At 52.1% G+C, this 23,181-nt stretch overlaps 1 protein-coding gene across 1 annotated transcript in view; it reads left to right on the top strand.

The window, feature by feature from the left end:
- celf2 (cugbp, Elav-like family member 2) overlaps window positions 1–23,181 on the top strand; it is a 141,754-nt gene that overhangs the window by 80,290 nt on the left and 38,283 nt on the right. The window contains 1 exon segment of the mRNA XM_086022874.1: window positions 8,357–8,392. Coding sequence (XP_085879000.1) covers window positions 8,357–8,392 — 36 coding nt within the window.

Below are 23,181 nucleotides of genomic sequence, written 5' to 3'. Positions count from 1 at the left end.
CTGTTAAGTGGCGTTAAAAAAAAAAAAAAAAAAAAAAAAAACTTGAGTGGGCTCTTTGTCGTCAAGCGTCCCACTTCTCCTTATCCGGCTTCCTGCCAATTGCCACCTGACACTTGGCGATTTTCTTAAGTAGACGATCCCGTATGACGCGTCATGGGAATGAAAGGAACAATCGGCGAGCTGGAATCAACCACACTGACATTTGAGCCTTTTCAAAATCAGCCTTTTCAATGTGCCGTGCGCATGCCGAAGCACTAGGGGGCGCTGCGGTCAAGCGTGAGGACATTGTAGCTCCCAAATAACAAACGCGCATGCGTGAATATGCTGTAGAAAATGAGCACGAGGCCATTCCAGCCGCGTTGGAATTTTAGCCCGAAAAAGAAACACCCACGTGGAAGATGTCAAACCGAAGGAGCTCAACGGCTTGCTAAATAGTTGTCTGGGAATGCTCATGCTGAAAAAAAAAATGTAGAGCTAGAGAGATGTAGATAGATATACGGTAGATATATTGTATAGAGAGATAAATATTCTGTCGCTATGTTTTGAATATAATCTAATCCCGGTCCCAAGGTGAAGCTCACAGCCGGTAACCTCGACCGGCCGCGGGAAACAAAGACGGCAGGATTGTTGTCGGCGCTAATGAGATTCACGTGTGATCGAGTGTCGGCCGTGCAAATGAGATGAGTGAGTAGCGTGCGCCGGGGGGGGCGGGGAAATGCCACATCACGGGAGACCCGCGAAGCCAGCCGCGAAAACAAAGAAAATGTCAGCGCCTCGCCAAAACGTCCGCAATGCCGAGTGAGCAACAAAACAATACGAGTGATTTTGTGCACAAGACGAGATGTAAGCAAAAGTACGTGGCGAGAATCGATTTGGAATGAGGTGAAGATATGCTAATGAGATACTAAGTATGCATTAGTTTGGACTGTGTGTGTTTGTGTACCAAAAGTGACAATTTAGTATCTTAGTGCCGGCATATAACGGACACACACACACGCGGAGCAGCGACACATACAACAAAAGACAATTTCGACAGCAAAATGCACTCCAGTCCAGCTCAGTGCTGCCCCGCCATGCTGTGGCGCAATGTGGTACTGCACGTGCGCTCGATCCTTCCGCACATTTCCTCTAGTCCAAATTTTGCTTCAATCCGTCAGGGATTTAGACGTCGTTGGACCGCTGCGGGAATGTGGTCGGCTTGTCGAAGGGGACGCTGGGCTAAAGTTAGCGCGGCATACGTCGCACCTGTCCAGGTTTGGTATTTTGGAGCAGCGTGCCAGAGTGGCCATCATGCGATTTGCTCCCTCTTTTGCTGTGTGTGAATAAATCATCATCGGCTGAAGGATGCGCGCAGGTGCGGCCTCTCAAATGTTTACGTCCGAGCGAGGCGAGGCGCCGGGTCGTAAATCAGCTTTTTGAGCCAGAAGCGTTCTCGCTGTGCTAATGAAGCCGCACTCCAGTGTTGGAGTGCTGCCGTCTTGCTGCGGGCCTGGCCAAAAGTACGCACGCTTAAGCACAAGTACACGCTCTTGTGGGGGAAAAAAAAAACAAAACAAACAAGTTCCCATTCCACCGCTTTGCTTTCGTACGAAAAGATTTCCTCTCGCTAAACATGATATCGGCATTTCAAGTGGACTTTTTCGTCGACTCGATAGCCCGTGATGTGAAAATCCCTCTGCAGTCACTCACTAATATTGGATGAATCGTTTCAACGCTTCATATATCGTCCGCTCCACTATGTAAGAATCCTCCGGAAAAAAAAGTCATCCAAATAGATAATCAAGAACGGATACGCCGGATTGCAAAAAAAAGTGCCCCAGAAGGTTCTGCGTCCTACTTGGGAATGTGGAAAGCATTTTTTTTTTTTTTTTTTTTCTCCCCCAGCCGTCACGCTGCTGCTGAATCAGGACAAAGTGAAACAAGATCATCCTAATGTGATTCTCGCGTTTCCCGTCTCGGAATTCAAACCCCCACCGACCTTCCCCCAACCCGAGCTCGTTTATGCGTCTCCCGCCCAGCCGTTGACTTTTTGAGCCGTGCCGTCATCGGCTTCGAGGACGACTTGAATGACGTTAAACAGGAGGACTTAAAAAAAAAAAAAAAGAGCTGGGTTGCCATAGCGACGCAGCGCTTGCAGATGAAGGATTATTCCGGCAAGAAAAATAGATTAGCATGGATCGACACTTTGACGCCCACAAAACCTTTTTATTTTTTTTTATTAAAGACCAAAATGTAACAAAAGTGCAATGTCACTTTTTTTTTTTTTTTTTTTATGAGAAAACGTTTATTTCAATGTTTGGATAAAAACTTAAAGGGGCAGGCAATTCATTCTTCTGAATACATTTTTTAATTTCATATTCATATCCATATGACAATGTCTTCCGAGCGACTTGTTTTGAGAATTGTCGCCAACGTTGTGAATTCTTCCGCCCGCCCGCTTTTTGTCAAGGCCTTTTGCACTCCAGACGGCTAATTATGCAAATTGCCGCCTCCTCGTCAGCGCCGTCACACCAAATGATTGACAGCCGCGGCGACGCGGCGGACTCGGCGTGGCGCCGTCTCCGCGGAATGCCCCCGACAACGGTGGCGGTTATCTGGCGCCGGTGGCGTCTTCCCGCTTCCGTCTGGCGGCCACCCCGGAAAGCCCGCCGGACGCTAATCTTGACTCGCAGACTGCGCGCGTGATCTTTGGGACTTGACGGCCAACTGCCTCGACCGAGATAAAAAGATTAAGCCGCTTCATCCCGCTGGGTAGATTGAGTGGACTTCCGGGCCAAACACCGGGAAGGAATTTGGGATTAACCACTTCCGACGGGGGCAAAATCGGCGAAAAAGGGGAAAGATGATGGAAGCCTGGCTGATTAGCGTGCGCGTTTTTGCACCTGCGATAAAGCGGCTTCAAGCGTTCCACTTGCAGTCAGGCGCTCGAATCTCGGGACACGACACTTGAAAGACGCTTGGTGTCCTCCATTCCGTCCGTCCCATTTGGCGAGAAATCATCAGATGGCCCCGAACGCTTCACAGCTAGGAACTCATAGCTCATAGTTTCGATTTTTCGGGGGAGGCCAATGATGCCAATGCTGACATTTGACAGGGGGGAAAAGAATTGGGTAAACGACGAAGTTGAAAAAAAGACAATGAATGAGCAGACTTCTTTTTTTAACGCTGACAACAACACTTTCAAAGTGTCCCAAATCTTTGCCCTTTTGTATTGAATGAACTTTACAAAAGAGGCGAATTTCCATGTCCCAAAATGCTGGCGAGGTGGCGTCATTGTGGCGAGGGGTCCGTCCGCACGCCCGTTGGACCGAATGTAGTCGGAGCGCCCTCCAGTGGACAAACCCTGCAAGGGGCCTCGTTCCGAGCGACCGCAATGGAAGAGCGTTGACCGTTTGACGTGAAAGTAAAACGATGATTTGGAGTCATATCGAGTTTGTCGCTGTTCAGACGCTAGCTCGTAACTCCTTGTTCCCTTGTAGCGCCGAGTTTTTGTCTTCTAGCCGGTACATATCACCTGCTAACTTTTCCGTTTCCACTTGCCGGTTATTCAGTCGTCAGGAGCAACGCGTGTGAACGTTTGGTAACGTCGCCGTTAGCCGACAGCTGCTGAAAAGCGAGCCGTCCCGCGAGACCGGCAAGCTGTGCCAAAACCAAAGCGCTCCGAACGGATATTCTGTTCTCCCTCCTCCTCCTCCTCCCTGGCTTTGCGCTTAATTCAATTTTCCCGTGGCGGAGCTCACATGGGACGCCATTGGAATTCCGGTTTGTCGCCGTAAAATGATTACACGGCATTGTGTTTCTGCCGGCGCCTCCCGGTGCATTTATTACAATGTGTCAGGCTGGATGTACATCACGCCGCCAAAATGCCTCGTCCGTGCTCTTGCCCCCCCCCTCGCGGCCCCCCTTTCCCGCCTCCAAACTACTTATTCCTTATGAAATACGTCGCTCCTGGCAGACGTGTAATCTGATTACATCTCGGAGATTAAAAATATATTGAATTCCCCCCCCCCCCCGCGCTCGCTCTCCTCCGCCACTTGTCGCCTTTGTTGTCGGCCCGCTCGTTGGCTTTTCCCGCCACCCGTTTTCCCGACGCTCTGCCGCGGTCCGAATGCGCTCGGGGGGGGGGGGCGGCAAAAGAAGCCTGGCTCTGAAAGTCCCGGGGACTCGTCCCGATACTTGAGTCGCGTTGCGTCGGATGGGTCACCAGCGCTCATGCCAATGCGGGCAATACTTGCGCGGAGGGCACAGTTGCTTTTTATGAAGTTTCGTTTGGCAAGTTTAGTCCTTTTGTTATTCATGTTTGCAAATGCTTTGCTCTAGTTGCGTTTTGATTCGTTTTAGTGTTGCTTTTCGTTGTTTCCCTGGTTTGTTGAGTGCAAAGTAAGTAAATGACAATGGTCCGACGACTGTTTGACCTTTGACCGATCATAGCGGAAAAAGCATCTGCCATGAGCTCCGAATGGCTGGTCACGTGAGCGGTCAGCTGACGGCTCGCTCTCCTGCTTTACCTGTCAGTTGTGCTGAAACGCGAGCGGGCGAGCGGGCGAGCGAGCGGTGGCTTTTCCTCGCCTGTCAGTCCGGCGGCCGCAAGACGGCGGCTTATTATTTTTCATATTTCCATGCGCCAATGTGCCGTCCGCCGCTGTCAGTCAAGCTGTCAAGTGCCATTTGCCGGCGACACGCCTCGATTTGTGAGTGGCGCAGGCCGGGAAGCCCCCCCCCGCCGCAGCGACGCCAGCGCCAGGTGGGACGCCACTAATGACCGCCGCGCGCTCGGCCAATTACTTTGCCGACGAGACGGCAGCTGCCACCTTGGCCTCCCTCCCTCCCTCCCTCCCTCCCTCCCTCGCTCCTCTTCCTCGCCCTTCATCCCTCCTCGTAGTTGACAGTGGGGTGCTCAGACCGGCACCTCTCCCTTGGGGGGTCATTACGCCGCGCGCACGCGCAGACTTGTCGGCTTGCATCTATCACAGAGTCGCGACTTCCCTCAATTACGCAAGTGGCCTTTGCCTCGGGGGGGATTCCGCGCGCGCGCGCAAGCACGCGACCGCGCACGCATAGCAGGGAAGAAGAGACTCGGGCGCACAAGAAGTGGCACAAACACGCAGGCACAAGAACACGCGCACCCGGGAACACACGCGTGGTGTGTCTGTGGAGTGTGTTTTTGTCTCCCCGGGCGCTTGTGCGTCGGGCCCGTTGCTCGAGTCGAAGCGGGAAATCATCTCCATCCTTGTGTGATTTCTATTTTTATTGTGAGAACAAAATCGTCCGGGGTGCTGCCGTGGAGGCCTCCCGAGGAGGCCGCCTCCTCTTCCTCCTCTTCCTCCTCTTCCTCCCGCTCGCTCGCTATCTCCTCCTCCGCCGCCGCTCTCGCTTTATCGGCAGCCTTAACACCAGCAGATCGGGCTTATCTCGCGCGCACACGAGAACACACACACACAGGAACGTGCGCGCACACATTCGGTACACGCATGCACTCACACATGTTCGGACACACAGGAACACCAACATGGACTCACGCGTGTACTCTGTCACGCACACGCGCGAGTCCGTCCGATGGAGTTCCGGCCTACCTGACACGATTGTTTCCCCGCCTTGCGGTTTGCGCAGCGGATCGAGGCAAACGATGACAAGTGAATTAGAAATGCAATTTGAAGACGTGTGCGCGTGCGCGCGGCAGCACGCGGATGACTGAAGCGTGCATGCGCCGAACGCCGCACGCAACGCGGCCTATCCAGCAGTCGACTGATCAAAACATGCATTATGGATCTCGCGCGCAAATGATGCGCTTTAAACATCGAGGACATGAAATATTCATGCGTCGGAGCGCTGCGAAGGCTGAGTGCGAGTTTCGCCGCTTTGCGTGCGACTGGCGCGCGCGCACCAGCACGCGCGTGCGCGCGCCCTGTCGCGCTTTGCTGTGATCCACCTGCGCTTTCAGGTGTTGTGGCTTTGTGTCTTGTTCACTTGGACTGAAAGCGAGACGCCAAGTGGGATCAGAGGATTCGCTTCTTGGGGTTTTTTCTTTTTTTTTTTTTTTTCGGGGGGTGGGGGGAGTTGAAGGGGATGAGAGGCAAGTTTAAAGCCAAGCAAGAGAAATGAAAGAGACATTTAGCTTCACATCTGCACTTGAATAAATCATGGAGTCGACTCGCTCCGCTTTTGGCAAGATGGAGGCCGACGCGCCCAAGTCATCACGCTCACGAACCCAACATTTTGGGAGTGCGTCTGAAAGACAAGCAAGGGCTCGTGCTTGTTTCTGGCATTTCAATTCATTTCCGTGGGCCGGATGGATTTGATGTTTGAGTCAAGGCGCTCGCGATCTGGCCGGCTCGCGAGCGGAAGGAAGAATAATCGTGTGCTAATCTGGCACGCGGGGGCAAGTTGTTGTTGCACGCGTTGCCTTCATCAGTCCAAGAAAATCCAGCGCTCCATCGGGGCCGCTTGGCTGCCTTAATTGCTATTGATGAAGCCATGCGCCGCCGCCGCCGCCGGCTAATTTGCCCGCGCGTTTAGCGCTAATGTTTCCTTTCCTCCGCCGTGGCTAACTTCAATCACTTTATTTGACAAAGCAGCGGAGACAAATGGAGGCCGACGGGTGCCTTTTTCTACCTCATTTCCCCCCCCCCCCCCCAAAAAAAACACTGCGGCGGGATAATGATAGCGTTCGCGGGCGCTTAGCGCGCGGCTAAGTGAGGCGCGGGGAGGAAGGCCGCGCGGCGGCATTTTGTCACGCTGACGGATGGCGCGCCGCTCTTTAAGGTGACGTGTTGCGATCATATCCGTTCGCAGCTGATCGGCGTCACTTTATTGCCTCGCCGCTCGCCGGCCGGCGACGTAAATCCCAGACTTCATAGGGCCACCGCGCCGCTTCCTGCCGGGATGAAAATGTAATATCGCACTTTGGAAGGGATTAGCGGCTGACATTTGGACGCTGCCGCTCGGCCATCTGATGAGCCGTCGCTCCTCATATTGATTTCCGAGCCAGACGACAACACTTTTTCACACCGCTCAAAGTTCGGAAGGAGATGCTCAGCGATTGGACGCTTTTTGACGAGCAGGCAGCTCAGCGATGGAGGTGGGAGAAGCTTTCTCATTTCTTTTTTTGGCATAAATTCGTCAAATGAGAAGGAGGATGTTTCCAAATGCTGCCATGCTGCAAAGTTAAATATAATGGAATTGCACCGAACGAGTGAGATCTATAGTCGTACAGTAGGGGGCGTAACGAGCTAACAAGACGGACGAGATGAAACGGACAAGCTAGCGCGCGTCTTTGAAATGCAAAGAGCGCCGCGATTGGCTGCCGCCTGGAGGCCGCGCACCCCCCAGCGGGCGTGGCTTGTTAATGAGCGCATTGTTCCGCTCTTATTTGATTCGGCAGGGTGACGTCGAACCCGCGCTCATTTGGTGCAGCTCTGGAGGTGCGCGTGTGCCAAGGGAGCGTTTGATTTCCATGCTCCAGAAGAAGACGACCAAGAAGTGAGGATAAAAGCGCAGGCTGGGAATTAAGGCTGCCGGATGGAAGGAGCGTCTCCGCACTTGCCAAGGACAAACGAGACCAATTTAGCATTCCCGAGTGCGCGCGCGCGCGCATCCGTTTTCCGGAAACGCCTCCCCCAAACTTTGGCTCCGGCGCAGCTGAGCAAACGTCGTCGTTGTGCCGTCTTGATTTGCATATTGGCCAGCGTCCATTGGACAACCGCACGAGTCTCTTTTTCTCGCAACCGAGCTCGCTGAGGCTAATCGTGCTAAGCTAACCACAACCCGCCTCTTATTCGAGGGGTTCGACTCCAAAGTGTTCCATGAAAGAGCAATGAGAAGCGAGCGTGATGACTTTTCTTTTGTCAAAACGGACATTATGGAGAGCCCCCCCATCCCAACAAAAAAAAAAAAAAGCCGTATTTTCACTTCAATTTTGTATTTCAAGCTTAGCTGAATGCTAAGAAACAAAGCAAAATGCCATTGACGTGCTAACGAGCATCGGAAAAGGCCAAAAAGCGGGAAAGGAGATTTCCCGAGCAAAGCTTATTTGAACAGCAGTGATGGTGCAACACCTGTAGACAGTCACAGGCTGACTCAATGTCATTTTCTTATTCATTTGTTCTTACAATGCGCAGTGTGAGAGTGTTGTTTTTGTTTTCCTAAAAAAACAACAATAACACACATTGTTTCGTCTTTTTTTTATTTTTTTTTATTGGAACATATTCAGGGCATTTGCAATGTGCTCACATGGGGAAATAATTCCAGTGGTTCCTCAAGGCTGCATTGTTTGCGTGTTCCTAATCAAGTGTCCAGTGAGCGTCATGTTGTTTCTGTTCAATCGTTTTTATTTATGTACTTATTTTTTGTGTTCCAGGCAGGACGCCAGCGACCTCAGCGGACCGATACAAAGGTAGGCACTCCATGGCTTTCTTATTTTTTTATTTGATTTTTTTTTTTTTTTGCAACTCCCCAAGTGCTTACTGGCTGCACGCCGCAGACGTGTTTGGACTGCTGTCCAACCAGAGCAAATGTTTTTATTTATTTATTTATTTATTTTTTTTTGTGCGCCCGCCGCTGCTGCTGACATGACACTTAAAAAAAAAAATTTTTTTAAAAAGAAAGAAAGCGGCTGCGGGATGGAGGCTCGCTTGTTAACAAAACAGATCCGTGCTCATTTATTGAAGCAATTTCACACATCCTTGGACTTGAAATGAAAACAAACAAGATGGAGTGACAATTTGGCCACTGGCCAAAAGTCAACTTGGGCCGCCAACCTTTCAGCTTTTTTTTTTTTTCTCCGGGAAAGCGGGAGCAGAAGTGGACACCGCCTCGTGTGTGCGTGCGCGTGCGTGTGTCAGAGATTGCTTTGAAGCCGCTCTTGCTGATAATTGGCGCCCAAGCTGAACGTCTCACGCACACGCACGCGCGGTCGTGTTGATTAGCGTATGAATAGCACGAGTGGAACCGATACAACGGAGCTGTGAAAGCTTCAAGTTCCTATTTGGGAGCAGGTGTGTGCGCGCGCGCACGCACGCACACACATACACACACTTCCTGTTTACCGACAGCGGAGAGCATAATTACAGGGATGTGCACAATGTGGCGTCCCGGTACGCTGCGTCCCTTATTGCCTGGTGTGACAAGCGACGTTCCCAGCGTCGTGCCGCCCCCGCCCCCCGCCCCCCCCCCAGTATTCCGCCTATGATTATTCATGAGGACGGCGGCGGCGGCGGCGGCAGTTCTCAGCAGCGTTCAAGGATCCTTCCTCACTCCGGAAGAGGAAGAAGCGCCGCGTCGGTTCCGGGCAAAATTCCGATTAGGCTGCCTGCAGAGGTCGCGGGTTCGATTCGGGTTCGACGCAGGAGGATGAGGAGGATGAAGAGGCGTGCGTTGTGTATTTCCGGAGCCCACATTGAGGTCACGTTGGCTCATCACCATGGCGACAACCTTCACCTGTTGTCATGCCAAGTGCGCGATGAAAGAATGAAGGAGCCAGTCAGAATTGTTGATGCGTTCAAATAATAACAAGCCTCGGAGACGAGTGCGTGCGTGCGTGCGTGCGTGCGTGCGTGCGTGCGCGCGCGCGTGCGCGCGTGTAATAGTTTGGATTCTCTCAGCAGCCAATGAGTTCCAGGTCAGCGGTCCGGATCGCGCACTCAAGTGAGCCCGCCCTCGCGTTCCCCGACACTCACCTGCCACCTCGTTGGGGGTGCGTGCGCGCGCGCGCGCATGTGTGTCTTCGGCTTGGGGCGGGATGTTGACGTTGGCGCCCCCTGTGGCCGTGGGCTGTCATTCCTCTCAGCATGGAGCTTCTTCCTTCTTTTTTTTTGCGTTTTGATTTGATTTGAAAAATGGTTCACGTTGTTATGAGATGACAACGTTTTCTTTGAAAAATGAGACCCAACCCCCCCAAAATATGCTTTTTTTTTCCCCAACATAAAGCTCGCCAAAAAGAGTCGCTCTGAAGAACATCCGAAATAATATTGATTCCATTTTTACGAAGGAGATTAGAACACTTTGTTCTCTTTCGATGACTTTTTAATGAATCGTTTACACACAAAATGGGCTTTTTTTATTTCAAAAAAAAATCTTGTATTTTCCTCCTGAGATGATAACTTTTAAGTAGTCTCATCCAAGTGATAAGTGAAAATATTCCTTAAAATGAATGTATTCTCATAAACTCAATCTCATGTTCTCCGGATATGCGTGTGCACACGCATAATGTTTGTACGCATGCATGTGTCGTGTATCCATATGTATGTAAATTCACATCGTGTTTGTTGTCATTTTTTTTTTTGGGTTTTTTTTTGGAAACAGCAGCTGCAATCACAACAAAATGTTGATGTGGGAAAAATAGCGTATTATTCCATTTTCTTCTTTTTTCTTTCCAGAAGCATGAACGCACTTTTGTGTAACCGCATGTGTGTTGTTTATTTTCTTTTTCTTTTCCTTTTTTCTTTTGGGTGAGAGGCTCCAGATGGCTGAGAGACAGGTGAGCCAATTAGCAAGTCTCACTACATGCGGCAACATCGTCACACCGGCGGAGCGCGACGCGCGCGCGCACACACACACGCGCGCGCACTCGACACAGTCGCATTTTTTTGGAGCTCAGTTACGGTGCCGAGCGCCGGCATTCAGTCGTAGTGACGTTCAAGTGGTGCGCCCGCGGTCCCGCCGGGGCCCCTCGTTCCCAATTTTGCCGGGGTCGGTTAAAAGGTTCGCGTCGGCTCCCCGATTGGCGCCATTTCCGAAGCGGGCGCGTTGCGTTGTTGTCGTCGTTGACGCAAACGCGGGAGCTGCGCCGTAGCGGGCGTGTTGCAATTGATTTGTTTGTGCGTTATTTACTCGCGAGCGGGCCCCCCAAAATATTCCGTCGCGCCTCGCCGACCTTCATTACGATTCTAATGAAGTCGGAATGTTGACAAAGGAGGCGGGGGCGCGCCCGCCTCCCCCTCCCCCTCCCGCTTCCCTTCCGCCTCCTCGCCGCGTCAGATGTAAAAATGGGGCCGAGTGCGACGTTAATGAGGCGGCGGCGTGCTCTCCGACGCCGCCTATTGTTTGTCCCGCCGCCTCTCGCTTTTTCTGACGGATAATTGAGCGCCCAAGGCCGCTTTCCTGACTAATGGAAGGCGACGAATTAAAGTGCCTGCGCTAATGTCGGCAAATGGATCGGCGGTGTTGCGCCCCCCCGCCAGGCCCGTCACGTTGATGCAAAACGGCGCGCCGCCTTTGCCTTCTTGTTATTTTGACCACTTTGTGATCCGGGGGACTCAAACTTGTGCTCCGGTGGTAAAGGCGCAGCTGCTTTTTCTTTTTCATCGCACTGACTTCACCCGCTTTGGCTTGAAGGTGTTGGGTGCAAATCATTATACTCTTTTATTTTCAATTCGGTAAAACAGTCTTATGGAATTTTTTTCTTCAGATTTCTGCACTGTGAGGAGGAAATGCTAACCAGCCCCGAATTTTAACATTTTTTCATGTTTTTCTTAATTCACCGTCCACCCCGAAATCCAACTATCCATTTGTCCCCCCACTTGCATCCATCCCTTTTCTTCCACATAATTTGGGCCATCTTGTGAGAATTTGTTGCCCATTTGGGATGGTTTTTTTCCAATAGTTGTTTCCAATTATTTCACTTTTTAATCGTTTTTTCCAATGTGATTATTCACATTTGGTCCAGCCTTTTCTTCCTGTGCTCTGATTGTGTGTGTGTGTGTGTGTGTGTCAGGCGGGAACGTCGTCCCAATTTCCCGTCCTAATGGTCCGTGATCCCGCCGCCATTCTTGCGTTAAGCCTCTGGCCACGCGTGACCTCCAGGGAAGATTACGCGGCGCGCCGACGAGTCGATTAGACGCCGGCGGCGGCGGGCTTTTGTTTCAAGCGCACGCCGTCCGTCCGTCCGTCCGTCCTTGGCTGGGGAGGCGGGAGAAGAAAAGCGGCGTCTTATCTCTCCGGTGGGGGGGGGGGCCCCGGCGTCCTCCGCCTCCAGATTGTCTGGCTGACCTTCCGGCCTGCCCGCGCGCCGGCTCGCTTGTTTACCGTGCCGTAATGACATGGTCAGGCCGCTTATCGGCGCCACAATGGATGAACGGCGGCGTAATGGGAAGGCGAATTTGTCCCGCCGTCGCCGCGTTCCCGCCTACTTTGCTTGCGTGCGTGCGTGCCGGAGATAAGATGAATTGTTCATATCGCCGGCTGATTGCGGAATCTTGTATCTCATGCAATTTTTATGGCGCCCGCCCCGCCCCGCCCCGCCCCGCCCTTCCCGGGGCCCTTTCTTCCAAAGTGCCGAGTCAAGCGTTTTCTGGCGTGCGGCGGGCGGGCGCGGGAAAGTCTAAATAATTCAGCTGTGTTTTGGTGCTTTTCCCCCGCCTCTGTACTCGCAACCAGAAGAATGGCAATGAGGACATAGAGAGAGGAGAACCACATGAGGGATTTTTTTTTTTTTTTTTTTTTTTCCTTTCGTGAATGGGCTGAACGTGAGCGGAATGGAGAGCGGGCGGGTGAAGGATGGCAGGACAGACAGGGAGGGGGTGCGAGCGACTGGAGAGGCACCGGCGCACTTTGCTCATTCGTCGGTTTTTCAACCCCCAAAAAAAAAAAACCTTTGGATTATTATTGACATATATTGTTTATCCCTAGCAAAGATTGAATGCTATTCGTGTGGCTTACTGAGGAGCGGTGGCATGTGCGCCAGAAGGAAATGAAGCCACCCCCCCCAAAAAAAAACTCTTTGAATTTTTGTCTTCCATTGAACGATGTGGCAAGTGTAACGTTTTCAGTTTTCAAGTGCAAGGGTAAAGTTTCGTAAAGTCTTGCCGAGTGCCTTTTTTCCTTGTTTGAGGCTGAAATGGATGAAGGGCATTTCCATTTGTTTCAATGGACAAAGAGGCTTTGAGATACGAGCGCTCTGACTTACAAGCGCGGTCACGGGCTCAACCACTGCGACCAAATCCGCAAGAGGTGTTTGAGCCTCCAATTGCCAATCGTTTCAAGCTTGCCTCTGTTATGCCGCTATCGTAACCCGTCAACGTGTCACGTCGCTCCCCCCCCCCCACCCCCCACCCCCGCGCTCAGACGACGCTCGTTTCCGCCAGCTGGGAAAGCCTTTGATCCCGTTCAAGTCCCGGCACCAAACGCAACCGCGGCCGGCCTCGCCGTTACCATGACGACGCCCTTCCATTTACCGCCACCCCCGCCTAGCTCAGCCCTCGCCGCGGCGAGCCGGCGGGCGCTGACCTTTCCCTGTCGGAGCGCGTTAGCGAGTGCGAGAGGGGAGGCCGAGCGCAAGCCGGGAACAACAAATCGCTGCTGCAGCGCTGGAATTTCAAGGCGGTTTGGTGCCAAAAAAAAAGAAAAGAAATAAAGACAAATGTCAGAAATGTCGTGGCATATAGTGCATCACGAAAATATTGACTGCGCTTCACTTTGTCCACATATGAGCCTTGGTTGTTTTTCAAGTGCTCTAAACGAAGTTCAGTTGAGAAAATCGGCAAAAATGTGGATTGTTTCTGGAAAAGCCGATGTTTGGGCATTTTTTTTATTTGGACTCAAAGCCAAGATCATCATTCCGCTCTCACGGAGGACTACAGAAATCGGCGAAAACTGATTGCCGGGAGGTTGAAATTCCAGGCGTTTGGATGTTTTCACATCAAACGATGAAACGATCTCGAAATGACTCATTGATGATCAAAAATCATGATGGATGAATGCAACCCATTAATCGTTGCACCCGCATCCCATAATGACCGTTGGCGAGACAAAACGCGGACAAAGTGAAGCGTCGGCTCGCAATGTCGGTCTTGTGTTCGCGTTGGTCTTGGCATCGTTCGGGTTGGCCGTTGCGAGTGTCAAGACGTGTACGGCGCCTCCTTCGGGCCGGGGGAAGCGCAGGTGCTGTGTCAAGTTGGACGCTTTTGTCCCCTGTTGCCAAACCTTCTCATGACGCCAGATCCCGCAATGCACTAATGAAGCCGAGTCTTCCTCCCGGCTCAGCAAAACATGCATAAATCATAATAAACGCCAACATGAATTATTCACGAGGCGCCTCCGAGCGCGGCTTCCTATTGGACGAGGGGCTCGCTCGAGGGCCGCGACCTGCCAGGTGTGTGCCGAGTCCGCTTGGGAATGATTTCCCAACATGGCTCACTTTTCTTGCCCCTTTCGGAGCGCAATGAAACACTCTCGCTCTACCAACCTGTATTTTTCACTCCAGACCTCAAGGGGGCAGCAGAGCACAATTTAATTTTCAAACATTGAAATCGAGACACTTTAAGACAAAATGAGCACACTCGCCACCGTCACACCGGCTCCTCACGTGGCCACGCCCCTCAAAGGCACACATCCAACAAGCTCATAAATCAAGGTCCCTGTGACCCGCCAGTTGTTCGCTTTTGTCAAAGTCCAAAATGTGCCGTGGCTCAATAAAGGTCAAGAAACGGCGTTCTTGGCCCACGCGCGGCTCGGAACTCCGAGCATTCCATACGTGGGCCTTCCTGGCCGGCTTCCATTTGGAGTCCGGCGGCGGTGTCGTCTTGCCGTGGGCCGGGCTGTCTCGCGGCGCTTTTCCCGTCATATGCATCATTTATGCGCCTCATGAAAAGTGGATGAGGAGATACCAGGGACGGACCTTTATTTTCATCTCCTGCTTTTTCAGCCCCAAAAAACATCCCCCTGATGAGGAGGACGTTGTGGTTGAGACAAAGGTGGGGGGCGGGGGGGGGGGGGGGGAGGAGCGGGAGCGGGACTCCCACAGGCCCGCAAACATAACATCGATAGTCAGCCTGCCACATGGGATTACTTCAGCGCGGCGGGAACCGATGCGGGCGGCACCGGCGCTCGCTCCCTCCCTCTGATGCGGGGCCCTCTCAAGTTTTTCTGGGTTCCGCTTCTCGTTTCGAAAACCTCTGACCCGCCTCCTCATTGCGATCTAGTCTGGCGCTGGATCTTTTCTTGGTCTTTTCTTGATTTTTGGGGCTGCTTGGTCTTGACATAAAATGGCCTTTGTCTCGGTCCCTTTTGGACATAATCTTGGTCCTTAGTCCTCCGAATCGTATTCGACTTATTGGACTATTTGCGGCTTTGTTTTGTACCCGGCCGCTACTTGTTTTTCTTTGCATCGGAGCGCTCGCAGCCGCTCCAGCGCCGCTACGACGGCGCTTTGCCCTTTTGCTCATTTGCATTTTTGGGATTATTCCGCCCACACGTGAATGAATATGTATCACTTGCATTCTTTTCCTCAGCGTCACCCACTCTGAGTCCTTTTCAACCCTGATTTCTTTCTGGCGGCAGGCGGCGACGCGTGTTCGTCGCCGTGCTTACCGCTTGTCGTGCAACAAACGTATTTGGAGTCATTGAAGTTTGGGTTTTGGACCCCAAAACCCAAAGCCGCCCCGCCGTTCCATTTCAAGACAAAAACGTCTTCAAACTTTCCATTGTTGTTTGGGGCTAAGAGCCTAAAAAAAAAAGCCGGCGAGACTGCGGGACTTAAGGACAGAGGCGTCCAACCACGCCGAACGGGATTTGACATTTTCCCAGCCGAGTGACCGCGTCCGCATTTGCGTCCCGGCTCTTTCTTTGATTTTGCCACTTTGGCTTTTGTCTGCTCTCATTTGATCTGATGGCAGAATGAAAAAAATGGAGAAAAAAAAGAGGGAAATGAAACAACCCTCCCTCATTTTCCATCTCAGCGGCAGCCCCAGTCTTGGTCTTATCTCATTCATGGCATGTGGCCTTTATTTTAGTCTTGTCCCTGTCCTGCTCTTGAGCTACTTCTGGTGTCCGTCCTTTGTTTTGGCCTACTCTTGATTTTGATGTTGTCTTTGGGGTTGTTTTCGTCCTTGGCCTTGACTTAGTTTTGGTCTTATTTCCTTCCAGCTTTTCCTGGTCTTGACCTCGTCCTGCCGCTATGCCAGTCGTGTCCTGGCGTTGGTTCTTGGACTTGTCTTGTTGTCTTTCTTGAGTCTGGTCCTATCTCAGTTCTGCTCCTGGTCTGGATGTGGCCCAGGTCACGACCTAGTCTTGTCGCTATGTCGGTCCCGTCCTGGTCTCAACATGTTCTTCTGAACAGAGTTTGAATTTGACTCATTTGGCGGACCGAAGAAAGCAAGAAGTTGCATCCCGTCCCGTTGCCCCTGCTGTGACATCGGGATGGAGATGAGAGCGCGCTGGCGCCAAAGCGTCGCGCCGGGTGTCGTTAAACAAACGTTATTGATGTTTGCAGCTGCTAATTTGGTGCGGACGCAACGTGTGGCCGCCTGAAGAGCTGGCCGGTGAAAAGGCTTGCGAGGCTTCCTTTGCAATTTCACAACGCCATCCATCCATCCATCCATCCATCCATCCATCTTGTTTGATTCGAGCATTTTGAGCCCAAGTTGGGCGTTTTACTTGCGATAATGCCGATTGAAGTCATTTTTGTTGCTCTACATTTTGCCGCTACGTCATCTTTCTTTCTTGCGATATTTGCGATTTTTTCTTGTCATGCGCATCGCAAGGTGTTGCTTTTCCTCCGAACGTTGCGGCTGACGTCGTCGCGGTTCCTCCCTCGCCATCGTGTCAACTTGGCTCGAAAGGAGACCGGCGTTTGCTCCTCCCATGTTGCAATCGCACCCTGGCTATCGTGTAACGCGTTTGCGTGCGCAAAATGTTCCACTTGTTTACAATGCCAATAATAACGCATCCGATTTACTCGGCGCTTTTCTGGACACTCCGAGCTTTCGCTTTCTATTCAGTTTACTGTTTGGGAGTAAAAAGCTTTGATGGAATCTTCGTCTTTGTTTCGCTTGTGGGTGCCAGTAGGTCCGTTTGATAGGATTTGATGTGCGGCCCATTTAGTCAGCTTTATGAGCCGCTTTTACAGCAAAAATATGGAAATTAGGGACTGGCGGCTGGACGACAGGGATCATTTCCTGACCGCTGGCCCGCCCCCGCCCGCCTCTCGTGTCCATCTAATGGCCCGGCCACTATTAGGCTTTTTTTACTACTCTGCTGACACGCTTGTTGGTTTAGTGCCGTCGTCGCCGCCGCCGCCTCGCCCGCTCTTCAAATATGGCCTCCCTCAAGTCTTTTTGCTCAAGCACCCGTTGCCAGAGATGCAGACCCCCCCCCCCCACCCCGTCCCCGCCATACCGCTACACATGGAGGGGGTGCGAGACAAGGATTTAATCTGCCCCGGCACCTTTTCAATCAGTGGGTGTCAGCGAGACACGACTGGAATACAAGGCGTGGACACATTCGGGGGGCTAATCAATACATGCAATCGTACAGGTGGTGATTAATGAGGCTGGGGGGGGGGGGGGGCGGGAGTAGTGGTGGCAACGTGAAATTTGCCGCTATTTGAAATTAAAAGTGCATCGCGAGGCCGCTGGTTCGTTAGTCGGTCGATGTGGTATGCTTTGGATCAGGAGTCCTTCCTCTCCCTTGACGGCGGACAGGCCGACGTTTTGAGTGTAAAAAACAGAAGACGATGCGTCTCCGAGTAATAAAAGCAGCCAAATCGAGATTATGGACAATTAGTGGCAAATGTGAGATTATTGACAGTGGTGAGCTCATAACATGAATGGATTATCAGACATCCGTGAAATGACAGAATGAAAATAAGGACGATAATCTCCCGCAGGTATTCTGCAGTCATATTTCAGCAATGCAAATGAGGGATGCGCATGGATCATGATACAGCGGCACATATGCATAATATTGATCAGGATGTACATATTGAATATGTATAGCGTGTGCAGGAATTTGCAGGCGCTTGCTGTTGCTTGTGTGTGTGCGTGCGCGTTGTTGTGGGAAGGCATCCCCACAGGATCAGTGAAGCTGCGCCGCTTTCAAATGAAAATAAATGAGAGGCAGTGACCGCCTGTGCCTGGGTCCCACTTTAATGAGGAAAAGGATCAGCGAGGGGGGGGGGGGGGGGGGGGGGGGGCGCTCGGTGGCTGTCGGCGGGGGTTTGAAATTGGAAAGTGTGCCAGAGATTGGTCCGAGTTGGCCACGTCGGAGGAGCAGCGGGGCGGCGGCGGCGGCGTGATGAATGGAGGGGCTCTCCGGAACGGGCGCTGGCGGCCAATTACAGTTGGGGAGCGCTCTGATGCGCCCCAGGTGGACGAGTCAGCCCCCCACTCCTCCCTCCCCACTCCACCCTCCGCCATTTGCATGGAGAGGAGCAACGGCTCGCCATTCAGCCGCAGCTCGCGGGCCCCGCCGTGATGGCTGTCGGGACGCAAGGCCGCTCGGTGTGCCACGTGGACAGCGGCTAGCGCGTCTGCCTCGCGGCTTCCGGGTTCCGGGTTCCATTTTCTCCATTCCGCGCGCGGGCCGTGCCACGCTTTGCATTTTTGTCGGGCAGGCGGCGCGCCGAGTCGTCGGCGTTGCGCGCGAATGGCTTTCTTTACACGTTGCTCTCGTCCACAAAGTTTTTCTTCCAGTGGGTAGCCCGTCTGCTGTCAAGCTAAAATCCAAATCGGGCGGAATGGGTCGCCGCCCACGACCACACGTGCTCAACGCGGCGCTGTTAGCAATGAAGGAAAAAAAGGACGCGCCGATACATGGGCCGCGTTGTGTCGTCGGGCCCGCGTGCGTCCGGCGGCTGTTAAACGGGTCAGCGAGCATCGCCGGCAGCGTCGGCGCCGAGCGGAACGCCGCGTTTCCGCCGGCACGCTCCATTAACGAGCGGCCCGCGGGGATGAGGCGGCGGTCGGGGGGAGGGGCCGCGCGCGCCGTCCCAACGCCGGCGTCTGCTAGCGCTTCCGCTTTAGCTCAAACGCAGCTGCTTGCCGCGTTCAATTATGGATGAGCGCCTCGTGAAATATTCACGTGTGAAAAGATACCCGCCATCCTTGGCCAGGATTCCAGCTTTGATGCTTGCAACTTGCCCCTAATCGTTAACGGGTCAAAAAACAGGGACGGTTACCCCTGCCGATTTTCATTTCTCTATTTTGCAATCTAGCCTTTGTCATTGGTTGAAAAACTCAAGCCAATCGGGGTGTCGCTTTGACGCCATCTGCCGGAAACAATTTTGAAGTGAGTTGAGGAGTTTCACATTGAGAAAATAGTGCTTTGATGGCCATTTTTTAGCATTGATCGCAAATCATTTTCGGGAGGTGTCAGTGTTGACAATCGTGTTTGCGTATTGTGAGTGACACGCTATTGTCGCCGGCTGGTTGTTGTTTGCTGATCGCATTATCCCAACTCACCACAATCAATTTGAAGGGAATTCATCCGGAAAATAAACAATCCCCGCAATCAAACCTTGACGTCTGGCTTCCTGTTTACAGCTTTTTCCTCCCGCCATTATTTCCCAAAACGCGACGGCGGCGCCTCATATTTCACGGCGGATTAAAGCGGCGGCGCGCTAATTGCGTGTTAAAAGCCGCGTCACCTTCCTCACGTCGCTTGAAAGGTTGTTTTGTGGATTGCTGTGGCGCTTACGGATAAAAAAAAAAAATTGGGGGGGGTGGTACAATCCTGCTCACAAACAAACATGCCTTGGTGAAGGTTCATCCTGACCCACATCGTCTTCCTCGTCATGTGCATGCATTTTATGCTACTGCATTTTATGCTGCAGCATTTTGTGGTGCTCAAAGAGGCAAATGCGCGTGCACGTTTTGCCAATGTGGGAGGAAACCCGCAGAAAAGCCACTCAAGATTGAAACTCTCGACCTGCAAACTGCGAGGCGGAAGTGCGCTCGGATGCCATTGTGCTCCATTCACAGCATTCGCTTGCGCGTGCACGCGGAGAAGAGGCGATGGCGGGGTGGGGGTGGGGGGGGGATTGGGGGTGGCCGCTGGCGCTCGAAGAGTCTCTCGCAAGCCCCGCCCCCATGCACGCCACTCCGCACCTTGCTCTCCAAGCGAGCGGCCGGGCGTGCGCGCGCGCGCTCTCGGCGGCCACGCAAATCGCCAAGCTTGGCCGCGACAGGCGCCGGGAGGAAGAGGAGCGGGAAGAGGAAGATGTGATGCGCGATTGTCTTCCGCGGGGAGGACGCCTGTCTGCCAATCAGCCCCCCAAAATCCGTCCCCCCTTTTTGGGGCGAGCATGACTTCCGCGTCCAATCTGGACTTCCTTCCTGACATGATGTTGGAGAGCCGCCTGCTCGTGCCCGCCGACCCGATGTGAGTTTCGCTCTCCCGCTTGACACTCTTTTTTTTTTTTTTCTTCTTCTCTTCATTTTCTTGATGTTGTGTGTCCGCCAATGTGATAACTTGGTCCCACCCCGTGATTTTTTTTTTGGGGGGGGTGCATGTTTGTCCGTGCTGTTGTCTGGCCGCGCGGTGCGTTCACGTGCAAGTGTGTCGTGCACGCACACGCTAACTTGCTCAACAGCACGCGTCAGCGGCAAAATGTTGCGGAAGGCTGCACAACAGCGTGAACATGAATGCTAAAGAACTGTCATGTCACATGACGGCTCCTTGTTACGCAACATTTTGTGGTCACGACTTTTCCCGTTCTTTGCAATGAGGTTTCTGCATAGTGTGGCGTTTCGTTAACGCGGTGCGGTTGCTGTACTCAAGTGGCTTTTTTTGATCTCCGATCGATGTCATAACGATAACTTTACGTCACATTTTGCAGATTTCAGACATGCGCCGTCGTTACTAGCTGTGTCTTCTTTTGTCTGTCACCTAAGATAGCATTGTTGTCGTAACTCATCAGATTTTTTTGTTTTTTTTTTTTGGCGTAACGTACGTCTTTCTCCCATTGTGGCATTTTTCCAATGTGTCTGTTTTTACTCACGCAAATTAGCGTCTTTCCCATGTTGTCAAATTTTGCATGTTGTGGCTTGCAGCGGTTGTCTCAAAATGTCACCAATTGTATGTTTGACACCAATCAAAATGTAGCAGTGGTCTTTTCACACGTGGTCAACTTATGCTAACATAACCTGCACTTTTTGGGGGGTAAGGTAACATGTAGCATCTTTGTCATCATTTCAAGCTCAACAGTCATCGTGCGAAATTTTCTGGAGTTTTGAGGAATGAAGCCGTATGTCACAAATCGTATGTTTGCTGTCATGTAAAATCGTCTCATCACGTAGTATGCTAGCCGAGGGTTAGCATGGATCGCTAGCTGCGCTCTTGTCGTGACGCAATTTTGTTTTTGGGACTAGCTAAATGTTTGAACATTAGCGGCGCGTTCAAGTGTGACTTGATGTTCACACTTTGACTGGAGCACACGTGTGCTCTTTGTGAATCGAGGCGTGTGAGTAAGATGTGCTCAATGCTTTTTTTTTTCCCCAAGCGGAGTATTTATCGGGCGGCCTTGAGAGAAGCGGCGTGCTTTTTAGTGGTGCATGCGCACACGCATGCACGCACACCCTCACGAGTGCGTCGTTGGTGTCCCTGGGCCTCGGGAAAATGCACAATGAAGCCTCTCTTCCTGGCATATCGTCCTCTTCCTCCCTCCCTCCCTCCCTCCCCGGGATCATCAATAGTCCGCCACGGGGAGAGCTCCCCGCTCAGTTTTTTTCCCCCTTCCTGCCTTCCTCTCCACTTTTGCTTTCGCTCGCTCGCTCGCTCCATCCGCGGCCGTCCAAGCGTGCTAAATGATTCCCGCCGTCAAGCCTCCATCCAGTCTGAGAGCGGCTCATTACGGCGCCAGAGGGGAGGAATTCCGGATTAAGGCCCGGAGAGAGACGTCCAAAAAGCTGAGAGGGACCAACGCATCTCCATAATTTTGCATTTGAGCTTTAAAAAAAAAAAAAAAAGGAAGGTCAGGAGAAGGTGGACGGAGTTGGAATGTGTGACGCTGTCACTTTAAGGGCAAAAGTACAGCGCCGCCTTGAGGTACAAGTGACGATGCGATACGAGGGATTTATTTTTTGCTTTGACTTGCGAGCAAACCTTTGAGACAAGAGCAGTGAACTACTCACTGACTTCACAACCAGCAGACGTTTACTCCCAGAGTGAACATCAAACAAAGAGAATGTGAAAACAACCACACGCCTTTGCTTCCTGCTAGCTTAATGCTAACACACGCAGGCAAACAAAAGACGATAATTCGAAATAACTGACACTCGAACACAAAGAGCGCAGCAAAACGTTTGCCCGCGTCGCGAAGATGCCGATTGCTACAGCGTCATTCGCAGGAAACACGGGTTCGAACCAAGGCCGAATACGTGCCAGTGTGACGGGGAATCAAACCCGTGGCTGAACGTTGCCCGTGAACGGCCGTCTGGCCGCCTTTGTGGCGTCTCTTGGCGAGGCCGTGCTGCGTAGTTAGTATGGCCGCCCGCCGGCCCGTCAGCCGTAACCTTGACTGTCACCACCGGTGCGCCAACGCTAATCGGAAGCCGGGACGCCCGCCGCCGTCTTTGTTTCGGGTCCCTCGGCAGCGGACGGAATCGTGCGACATCTTTTGGGAGAGGAGAAAAACCCACAATCGCAGCATAACGATGCCCCCCAAAAAAGTGCTTTTGAAATATCGACGTATTGTGCCTTGCTTTCGATTGTGTTTCATAGAAAAATGTCAATCTTTCTCATATAATAGTTATTCCTTCAAATGCATTCATTGCATGTCATACAATGAAGCAAAATGAAAATTGACAATCCAACAAATGAAATCCCCCCCCCAAAATCTGTTGAATTTTTGAGCCAGTGGTACGAATGAAAGAAATGTTGAAATGCTGCTGATAACCAGGCACCCTCGCGGAATGAATGGACGTCCGGTTCTCTTTGTCTGCTATGGGACATATTTGCAATACTTGGCATCCTTTTTTTACTAAAACGTTTTTCATGTGCGTATCGATGTGTGTGTATGTTGCCGATGGCAGCGTGATGGATGGCGGCATTGTTGCGCTGTTATTGTGGGGCGCAGGGGGGGCGTGCGCGCGGGGGGCATTGACGGCTTTATTGGGACGTATGATGTAGCGGTGGACTCCCGGGATGGCCACGGATGCACTTGATCTTTTGCCGCCGGGTCTCTGGGGGGGCTTTTGACGGAAGGGGGGGGCACTCATAACTGTGATCTAATCTACTCGCTCACGCACGCACCCTCATCCACTTAAAAGTCCATCACCTTCATCGAGTCAGTCCGCAGAATTTTGTCTTCCATCCTCTCGTTCTCCTGCTTCCAACGCATTTTTTAAAATCGTATTTCTGCCGGATCAGATCCAATTATCCGAAGCAAAAATAAAATCATTTGCTCGTGCAAAGGCTCATTTGTGAAATGGACAATGAATTGGGGCGCTTCTTTGAAGTTAACACGAATTG

Source organism: Filicampus tigris, chromosome 22, assembly GCF_054856515.1.
Source record: "Filicampus tigris isolate MCC_2025a chromosome 22, RoL_Ftig_1.0, whole genome shotgun sequence".
Taxonomy (NCBI): Eukaryota; Metazoa; Chordata; class Actinopteri; order Syngnathiformes; family Syngnathidae; genus Filicampus; species Filicampus tigris.
The sequence above is the reverse complement of the archived record's forward strand: the minus strand, read 5'-3'. Positions and strand labels throughout refer to the sequence as shown.